Raw genomic sequence first — 11370 nt, 5'->3', positions numbered from 1 at the left:
AAACAATAGGGCATTTTTCTCAATAGCTGCAACACTAATCAAGTTTCCATAGCAATTATTATCAGATTCACAGAAACACCTGTAAACACCGGGTTGTTGTGACCTGTGTTTAAATAAATGAACTAGAAAGAGTCCTGAGTGATGCAATTCAACAGTCCATATTTAAGAATCTAGTACAAGGGACCCATTATGGTTTGGACCCATTGTGTTTCCCTTAATTCTGCACTGACTAACGCAAAAAAACACGGAAAAAATGCAACGCTCCGCCCAGTGCTCGTAAAGATCCTTACACGAGGGAGATGCGGCGAGAAGGACAGTACGCTGAAAACATAAGCAGCCTCTCACGTCTCGGCCACCTGGCTGTCTCGTATGCTCGTATCTCAAAATGTGTCTCGTATCTCAAGGCAAATATTTGCTCGGAATTTCACTCATATCTCAAATTCCTCGTATGTCGGGGCACTCGTATGTCAAGGTATTACTGTATTGAAACACTGATAGATGGCCCTCTTCCTCTTTTAGTGGTAAGGGAAGTGCGTTACGAATCAGCCAGTCAGAGTTGCAAGCTATATAGTCATTGCCGTTCGGAACTCTACGACACTCCACTAAAATGACAGGACAACATATTTACAACACTCCAAAGCAAAACCAGACACTGTGATGTCAGTGGGCTTTCCCATCGCGCATGGTGTTTTAAGATTGTGAGAAGCTTGGAGAAAGTTTTGTTATCATAACGCTTCAGGATGGGTAACATGGTGCGAGGAGTGAGCGCCTGTAACGACCTTACCAGCAGGGATGGCAGCAATCTTTGGAAAGGTAAGTTCTTAAGACAAAAAGCTTTTAAAAATCATGTTCATAATTTCAAAAACAATGTGGGAGATCTCTGGTATAACAAGGCAAAGCAACAAATACATTAAACCAGAGGGTCTCATATGATATGTTTTTTAATATGGTCTAACTTTCAGGCTCAGAGGACGACTTGGTCATTGTGCTTGCCGACTACCCAACTTCTGACATTGGTGAGCCTATCTTCAGGATTGGGGAGAAGCTCAGTATTGTTACTAGGTATGCACACAGTACTGGAATTTACATTCTGCTGGGGCATATCTCATTTGATTGGGGGAGTAGTGGGTGACACACTAAACTGATCACAGGGCACTTGAATGCACCATTTATACTCTCATTCAAATGTATACAGACATTTTAGGCTCCTCAACCAAGTGTTTCTAAAATTTGGAAGGAAACCAAATTATTTAAGGGGTTTTAGGATTCGTTGTAAAGATATGGAAATGAAAAGTTAAGTTTTTTGAACAGCTAGTCAGGAAATCATCTCGTGAAACTTTTTACATTTTAGTGAAGGTGAATGCAGGCTGGGCATTTGATCACTTTTATATAAGTCTACATTTATGTATATGTTTATTATTAGACATTTTTATCTTGATATAAAAAAAAAAATTGAATTATGATAGAAGTTCTGACAATGGGTTTAAAACAAAAATTTCAGGTTAATACAATACAATCAACAGTATGGAATTTACAGGTATTGAAAAGTCTGGCAACATTCATTTGAATTCAATTCAAAGGTATTCAAATGTTTTTTATACAATAATATGTACATATTAAACCCAACTAATTCCATTGACCCTAAAATCATAGAAAATACTGAGCATTTTTGTTTTTGATCTTTTATTTCCCCCACAAAACATTATATCTAAAACCATATTAATGATAATTTCATCAATTTTTGAGTAACATTTTGAGTATGCTTAACATGATCATGTTGATTATTTCATACCTGTCAACCTCTGCCGATAACTGCCCTTATAAATGATTATGATTCCCCTTACAAACCCCCCAAAAACCTTACAAACACCGTACGACGAGTCGTACGGTGTTTGTAAGGTTTTTTGGGGGTTTGTAAGGGGAATCATAATCATTTATAAGGGAAGTTATCGGCAGAGGTTGACAGGTATGTTATTTTTAAACCCCTCGTTCTGACACTCTTTTTTTTCCCCAGTGATGACTATTGGTGGAAAGTCCGTTCACTCCGTACGGGAAAGGTGAACCTAATTCCCCAAATCCATGTGGCCAAAGTGTATCATGAGTAAGTACAGACAAATAAAAAAGAATAAAAGGTTATAGGAGAAAATGTATAGGAAGGATTAAAGAACAGGGTGGATTTTTCGCTGTAATAGGTGGCTTTTTGAAGGTGTTACAAGGCAGAAGGCCGAGGAGCTTCTTCTTCTACCTGGGAACAGACCTGGCTCGTTCCTGGTACGAGAGAGCTCCACAGAGCGAGGTAAGAAAATGCCCTATATTACTACATACTAAGAATTCATCATTGCCAAATCCAAATCTTTTGGGAGGAACCCACACTGTATGCAATATTTGGCAATCTCAAACATGAGCATTTTTTTCCCACTCTCATGGAACACTTTTCGAGCCTTTCACCAGACAGGCGTACAATGACAAAGCATGTGAGATAAATGATCTGTGTTATAACACAGGACCACATAGTTCTGCTTTTTTTTTTTTAAATGAAAAAAAATAAACAGACACTACTGTAACTTCCTGAAAACAACTAGACTCAAGGCTGGGAACTTCGACACACAGTGGTACCTCGACATACGAGCAATTTGAGATACGAGTACATTTTTGAGCAAATATTTATCTTGAGATACGAGACAAATTTTGATATGCGAGCAGACAGCGGACGCGAGAGGCTGCTCATAAGAACATCGTGGCCACTGTCTCTCCGGTCGCAACTCCCTCGTTTAATGTCTCTACGAGCACTGGGCGGAGCGTTGCATTTTTCAGTGTTTTTTTCCCGTTAGTCAGTGCAAATGGCGGAGCTTGTTCGCTTATACGAGAGGAGTACTACTTCCCGGGCAAGTGGTCATGCCTTATCCTATTGTGAGGACATTTGTGTGGATCATTTTCGGAATATTTTGAAGGGAAGACAAAAACAAAAAACCCTCGATAGGTTGCATTTGAAAGTCAGGGAGGAGGCGGAGCAAATAGAGCCAACCCGGGAGAAGAAAGGTATAAATTTTTTAAACCAAATTAGAATTAAGTTTAGCGTAAGGTTAGATTAAAGTTATTTTTGAGTATGTCTGCATCGTAATCCAAGTTCATTTAAATTTGTTTATGTTATGTTACGAGTGCGTTGCCGTGCAAAAAGTCAACCCCCCTGTCCCCCCCTCTCTCCCCTTTGTGAAATCCGTCTAATTTTAATAATATTAAACACATTTTAGTAGTATTAAACCACTAACTATTTGTTACTTTGTTAATAGATGGCGAATTAGAACAAATAAAAATGTTTTTCAAATCCAATAACCTGTTTTTGGTGTTTTTTCAGAGGGTTAGAACAAATTAATGAGTTTTTAGTTCATTTCTATGGGAAACGTTCGTTTGAGTTACGAGAAAATCGACATACGAGCTCATTCCCGGAACGCATTAAGCCCGTATCTCGAGGTGAACATTTTTAACTAATTTTAAATGAATGTTGTGTGTCCAGGCATGTACGTGCTGTCCGTCAAACACAGTACCATACGGCACTATCGTATATCCCGATTGGACAACCATTGGTACTACATATCCCCTGGTCTGACTTTCCAGTGTTTGGAAGACATGATCAACTACTATTCTGGTGAGGGATGACAGACTGCGATATGTTGTGTGCCTCGACATTGATTTGTTTTTCATTCAAAGAGTTTACGCATGGCCTGTGCTGCATGTTGACGTCCCCGTGTCAATCCAACCAAACAGTGGCTTCGACAGAGTGTCCGCCGGTTGTTATGAGATGTCACAAGAAAAATGACAGGTAAAAAAAGCCTTGATCGTACTGTGTACACACTCATTTAGTCCCTAAACATCTTTTTTTTTTTTAACCAGGATTCAGTTGAGCAACAGTGACATGCTAAGTTACGGTGTCAGAAACAGCATGGCTGCCCATCTTTCCTTCTCTGGGTCTGAAGAAGCCCAAAGCATGAGAGCAGAAAGCAGAAAAAAGAAAAGTCAATCAATTTACTTGCTGTCTGAAAATGGCCGGATGAACTTTGACTACCGTGATCTTTAATTCCTGGTCCGCCAGAAGAAAGGTTTTTGCAAAGAGACTGCACTCGTCGGAAGAACTGAAATCCTCATATTTGTCTGGAGAAAATTCTGTCAGTTGAGTTTTTAGACTTTCTGGGATTTTCTTCATCAAAATTTCCTCAAAAACTCTCAAAAAATCTCATTTACATAACCATACCTGTCAACCTCTGCCGATAACTGCCCTTATAAATGATTATGATTCCCCTTACAAACCCCCCAAAAACCTTACAAACACCGTACGACTCGTCGTACGGTGTTTGGAAGGTTTTTGGGGGGTTTGTAAGGGGAATCATAATCATTTATAAGGGCAGTTATCAGCAGAGGTTGACAGGTATGCATAACTCAAAAATTGTGTGACATTCCAGCCCAACACCCGTTATACTATGTTAGATGATTGTGTCTTCACACTGTAAATATTACGATTTTTTTTTTACAAAAACACATTTTTGCACATTATAAGCACAAGTCTAAATAAAAACAACAGCTCTGTTAACCGGTGGCATGTTGAAGTATGAAGCATGATAAGTATGGCGAAAAATGTAAACAATAGCGTGAGCCAGCTGTTCTGTTAGCTATTTGGAGAAAGTAGATTTTTTTTTTAAATGAATGTCTCTTCTTCACGTTAAAAAATAAAAATCTTTGTGGATGTGAAACTCTCATGAATAAAAAAAATCACTTCCAGATGCATTAAAACTAGTAAACGTTTCCACCAATGCCATGCAGCCCAAATCACAATTGCATGTATTTTTTTTCTAAATTTTGCCAGTAAAGCACCTTTCACACACGACCACAATTTATTTTCTATTCAATGACATGGTTTTCTGTGAAATTTAGAGTTAGGCATGAGTTTAATGTTGCGTTGAAAGGGCGATCCAACCCCAAAAAAATATATTTTTATTTTTCATATTGTTTAATATCAATTATTTTCACATTTGATTTAACATGTCTTTGTTTTAAAACTGGTAATTTTTACAGAATGGCATCTACCATCTTATATAAGCATCAGAATTTGCATTTTAGTGGACTAAATGTCCTACTAGACTTTTCTTTGTTATGTGAGCTTAGTTACATAGTCCCTTATGCATATATTTTCCGCAAAAAAAGGTTTAATATTCCTCCGTAATTCACTGAAAAACTACTGGTATACGACATATGCATATTTTATGAAATGCTACTAAAAGGGAAAGGAAATCCTGCATTTTCATCCGGATCAGCTTGAAAGTTAATGGCTTTTTCCTTGTGGCCTTGACGTTTTTACAAGCTTGCATGTTCATTAAAGTATGAGCGCAGTCGGCTCAGCGTTTTGTTTATGTAAAAAGCCCAGGATCAAATGATGTGTGCTCCCATGAAGCCAACATTACATTGTTTTCGTGTGTGACTCGTCAGCAGAAAGCCGCTTCATCTCAAGTAGGTGGAATCTCGAAGACGGCTGCTCACTCTCATGCACACGGTGATGATTTTACTTGAAGTTAACGTGCTAATTTCAGTCATTTTGACCACATCCTGCACTGTATTGAGTATTTTTAGTACCACTATATGACCTATAGAAGACAACTTGGGAGTCCGCACCACAACTAAAATAATCCTACAAACCTCTCACTTTTGATAGTTTTTGGGAGACCCTGTGATTTGTTCAAAGCAGTTAAAACTGAGGGGGAAAAAACCAAAGAAAGACGAAGCATGTACTTCCAGGTGACACGTAGGAAGATCTACATAAGTGACAATCATTTATCTTATTAAAAACTTTGAGCCCAGTAAAAGGCACAAATCTGCGCTCCAAATAGAATTTACATTAGCAAGAACCCTCTAAAGTTGTTGCATTCATTTAAAATGTTCCTAAACTTGTCTGAATGTGTCATACAACTTCTTGTACACATTTACATTGATGAATGACTGGTAAATTAACGATTTTTATTTTGGTGGATAGAACCAACAAATTTAGATGTAGGTATATATTTGAAAATATAGATACTACAGTATACACAAACTAGTAAACAAGTAGTGTATTTTCCGCACTGTAAGGCGCAACTTAATAGACTTTAATTTTAAGAAAAGCCGCTAGTGTTCCTTTTAATCCGATGCGCTTTATATATTGATCAATATTGGTTAATCTGTTTAGCACATCTCCATCTAGTTGATGTAGCACACAACTCCTAAACACTACTACTATAATGAATACTCCAGCTCCATCTAGTAGATGTATAACACAATCCCCTACTACTACTACTACTACAACTACTACTACTACTACAACTACTACTACTACAACTACTACAACTACTACTACAACTACAACTACTACTACTACAACTACTACTACAACAACTACTACTACTACGACTACTACTACTACAACAACAACAACAACTACTACTACAACTACTACTACAACTACAACTACAACTACAACAACAACAACAACAACAACAACTACTACTACTACTACAACTACAACTACTACTACTACTACTACCACTACTACTACCACTACTACTACCACTACTACTACCACTACTACTACTACTACTACCACTACCACTACCACTACCTCTACCACTACCACTACCACTACCACTACCACCACCACTACGACTATTACTACTACTACTACTACTGCTATTGCTACTACTACTACTACTACTACTACTACTACTACTACTACTACTACTACTACTACACCAACAACCACCACAACTACTACTGCGTTTTATAATACTGTGTGCATTATATATGAAATAAATTGTAAGATAGGCCATCCATTACAGATGCGGCTTATAGTGCGGAAAATACGGAAATACAAGTATGTATATGAATATATACATAAAACATTATTGAATATGTCCAATTAATTAAAATCATCAATCTTAGATAATCAGGCATTTTTTTTAATGCATTTTGCATACCTAATGTTATGACCAATGATTTGTAGCCTTTGCTTATCTAACACATGCGAGCTGGATGAAAGGATTTAATGAGAAGAGGGAATTGAGAGGGGGAAATGAAGAAAGTGCAACTGTGTAACGCTCGCTCTTCATTGTTTAATCTGAACATCCGCTCTAGCAGCTGTCCAAACGTCTGACTTCACCTCCAGGATAGAATCATGGAACTCTCCAAATCAATGTTTTCTTAGTCCTCCTTGCACGTTGTAAGTTCTTTTTTGTTCATTGAAAGATCATTTCAGCATTGGTAGGACTATACTTATTTCACTTCTCTGCAGCCTGCAACAAAGTCCACACATCTGATGCATTTTGAAAACGAATAAATAAATCTCACATTCCAATGCTGTAATGCCGTAATGCAGCACCATATTAGCACATTGTTTCTAATGCACTAACTGTACATGGGGGAATGGTGGAAACTGGGGGAAACGGGGGTCATATTATTAAAGAAAACAGACATTTGCATGTGGAAAGTCTCAGTGCAGCCGAAGAAGGAATTCGCACTGTTCTGGTCCTGTCAGGCCAGCTGAGATCTCACCCAGAATAACCAGACTGGTCATCAGATGCCTTATAATTCCTCTTCCTCCTCCCATATCTTCTTCTACTACCAAGGTGTTATTTGACAATGCATACCTGTCAACTTCTACCGATAACTGCCCTTATAAATGATTATGATTCCCCTTACAAACCCCCCAAAAACCTTACAAACACCGTACGACGAGTCGTACGGTGTTTGTAAGGTTTTTGGGGGGTTTGTAAGGGGAATCATAATCATTTATAAGGGCAGTTATCGGCAGAGGTTGACAGGTATGCGTTAGGCTGGCTGCTGACTTCATGTTTAACCATGAAAGCCTTGTAAAAAAAATGGTGATTACATTTTATTACCACTGCCTTATGAGTAACGGACCAACAGAGAAACGGTTGGGGCCTGCCTTAACATGCCACCTGAAACCTTTTATTCCTTGGGGGGTTAATAGTCCCATGCACGCTCACTCCATCCTCCCTTGGCTGAGTGTGTGTTCTTTCCAGTTCTTTCCACCGTCGCTGGCTTCTAAATGACACGTGTGAAGGAACTACTGGCAGTCGGACAGTTTAACGAGCGGAGTTAGTACGTTGAAGATTAACAAGGTGGATCATACTCATCATATGAAACAGGAAATAGCCCCATGATTGATAACTAAATATGCGCTCAGTATTGGAAGGCATTATTTTCCCAATGGATAAAAAGAAAAATGTGTTCTTGTTTATTTAATCTGTGCAAGAAGAACAGGAAAATGTAACCAGAAGCAGCTGTTAGGAGTCATCTACATTCAATCATGGTCACCGTTAGGACTAACATGCCTATGTTAATTAGGATAATCCATCCCATTGATTTTGACCATCCAAGACAACAAGACGTTCAAGAAGTCAAGACGTGTGGTTAAGTGTCTTTGATAAGAATGCAATTTCTGCTAGCCAGAAGCAAAGTTGACTTTGGGAAAAAAGGGCCTGCAAATGATTGATTAGCAGTTATGCAGTGCATGGAAAGCTATAAAAATATTGCAGATTAAGCAAACAATTCATCTGTATTATTTTAGTCATGGAATAAAAGGCAAGTTTCACATAAACGTTAAACATTGTCTATCGTTTGAGATTTAAAAAGAATTATGGTGAATTATTTCACAAATAAAAATATTTTTTTGTTCCTTTCTGATTGCTGAAATGGCCTTAAATGCGCCTCCTATTGCATGCATTCATTTTTTTTCAATATTATTTGACATATGTTTTTTGAGATACAAGCATGGCTACAGAATGAAAATAATTTGTATCTCAAGGTATGACTAGATCAAGGGTGGCGAACATGAGCAATTTTTTTAAGAGCCACATCTTGCGTTAGAACCAGCATAAAAAAATCTGCAAAATCATTTTTAAATATAATTTATTATTTGTTTTTAATGGGCCCTGATGAATTTGAGTGTGTTTTAATAGAACTTAAAAATACGAGAAACATGAAATGAGGCAAAGAGCCACAGTGTATCCAAAATATGATAAGAACCAAATTATTTTGGGCAGGAGCCGAATGCGGCTCGAGAGCCACGTGCTCGCCACCCATGAACTAGATTCTGATGGGCTACTAATGGCTTACAGTCAAGGCTAGTAGAAACCACCTGCTGCTTTGGTATGCCTTCAGATGTCTTCAAATGCATAATTCACGTAGACCACATGTGTCAAAGTGGCGGCCCGGGGGCCAAATCTGGCCCGCCGCATCATTTTCTGCGGCCCGAGAAAGTAAATCATGAGTGCCAACTTTCTGTTTTAGGATCAAATTAAAATGAAGAGTATAGATGTATATTAAATTTCCTGATTTTCCCCCTTTTAAATCAATTATTGTCATTTTTTAATCATTTTTTCTGTGTTTTTAGTTCAAAAATCATTTTGTAAAATCTAAAAATATATATAAAAAAGCTAAAATGAACATTGTTTTAGATCTATAAAAAACTGAATATTCAGGGCTTTTAATCCAGTTCTTTTAATCCATTTATTTAAAAAAATCTAAATATTATATCACAAAAAATCTAGTTGACGTTAACGCGGCCCGCAAACCAACCAGAGTCTGACACTTTTGAAATAGACGAAAGACTTTTTTGAACCATACGATTTCCTCCATACACAAGTTTCCCATTAACATAATTGCCCCTTTTCCAAGAAAATGACTGCCTTCTGCCTTTTGATTGGTTATATCAGCTTTACAATTAAACCTCAAAGGACTTTAGTGGAATACGAATAGCTAAGATTCATCCTGGCTTTGGCCCATCTTCGTCGGTGTTTCCTTATCTGGCTTTCCAAGCTGCAGTATTTGGACGGAGGGGGTTCAGGGGGATGTTGTTCGTGCCAAAGAAGAAGCCAAGTGTATCGCTAGTAGCTGACGTGGATCTGTGCGTGTGTGCGTGTGTGCGTGTTTGTGTCTGTCTGTTGCAGCTGCAGACACTCGACTGACGACAGCCTGCCGGTGAACTCCCCGGGAAGGAGTCTTCTAACAATAAGTTGTGAAATGCAGGGAATGTACACAGACTGACAGATACAAATAGACAGCACAGCACTGCTAAACACTTCTAAATGTCTAAAAAAGTGATAACAGGAAGGCTCAGTAGTTTATTGAGGTTCCTAGAGAACAAACCGACACTTACATGGGCTCAGTATTGGAACACAGGAACTTATACAAGACCAAAATTGCATAATTGTGTTGATAAAAGTCCCATTAAAACCTACTGTATTTGATTTTTTTTTTCTTTATCTTATTCATATTCAATAATTTGCCTAAATTCACATTATTTAGCCCGCCATGAGGTCTGCTTAGCAACAAGTTGCCACCTAAGCATTGGACATGGTCTTTTTTTTTGGTTGATGGACAAACTGCCTCCATTCCTCAACAGGAACAACAAAGTGCAAAAAAACAACAACAAACACACAAATGACCCATGAAGTTAGACTTGTAAAAAGAAAATTTCATGAGGAATATTCTTAATGATCATTAATTAAGCATATTTTGCCTTCGTTGAATTTGAAGGCAATTTTTGTCATAGCCTAATAAAGCAGTTGCTGTGCCATTATTTTTGATTTGATATAAAAAGCCAGTGGCCATATGCTTTTTGTATTTTGACGCAAATGCAAGATTGTTCCTGTTTGAGTGTTTCATGTCGCACGAGAGTCATGGAAAAAAGCAACTAGTTGGCCCTGGACAGCAAAACTTTCCGTCTTGGTGGCGTCTAAAGGCAGACAGTAAGATTCACGGAAAACTCATTGGGTCCCCAAACACCTCCAATAGTACTCTCCTTTAGTCTTAATTGTGGCAAGAATGGATAACACAAATTATGTTTTGTGTTTGCCTACATTTCTCAGATATGACTGCAATCTGATTGGTATTTTTTGGGTAATGGCTTAATTATTGACACTCTCCCAGTAGGAGACACTTTCATATATTAACATAAGAGTTAAAGATTTAACTATTTCACAACTGCTGTACTTAAGTAAAACGTTCAGATTCTGATATTTACCTAAATGTAAAGATCCAAAGTATATTATAAAAAATTATAACATTTTATAAATAAATGTTAACTGCAATACTCTGACATCTAGCGGAAAAAACAAGCAACTGTTTCATTTGTTTACAGGCGCTGCAAACTCAAAATAAAATTGAATAAATTATTGGATGGGGAGAAAATAAATAATGAACAAAATCATTTACAATACTTTTTCATGAATAAAAAATAATAATGAGTCCATGTAATGAGAATTTAAAAAGGTAGAAAACGGGCTTTCCTACTCATACAGGAGATCCCAAACATAAGAATTTTTCACG

General features: G+C 37.6%; 1 protein-coding gene across 1 annotated transcript; it reads left to right on the top strand.

The window, feature by feature from the left end:
- The first annotated feature begins 578 nt into the window (after positions 1–578).
- sla1a (Src like adaptor 1a) lies at positions 579–4333 on the top strand. The gene is made up of 7 exons (XM_077590773.1): positions 579–813; positions 963–1062; positions 2015–2101; positions 2193–2296; positions 3515–3646; positions 3709–3820; positions 3892–4333. The coding sequence occupies exons 1-7, from the start codon at positions 741–743 to the stop codon at positions 4073–4075; spliced, it is 792 nt and encodes a 263-aa protein (XP_077446899.1). The 5' UTR covers positions 579–740; the 3' UTR covers positions 4076–4333.
- Positions 4334–11370: the final 7037 nt, after the last annotated feature.

The sequence above is a fragment of the Stigmatopora argus genome, chromosome 21 (genome assembly GCF_051989625.1).
Source record: "Stigmatopora argus isolate UIUO_Sarg chromosome 21, RoL_Sarg_1.0, whole genome shotgun sequence".
NCBI classification, from domain to species: domain Eukaryota; kingdom Metazoa; phylum Chordata; class Actinopteri; order Syngnathiformes; family Syngnathidae; genus Stigmatopora; species Stigmatopora argus.
This window is presented reverse-complemented; position numbering and strand designations above follow the sequence as displayed.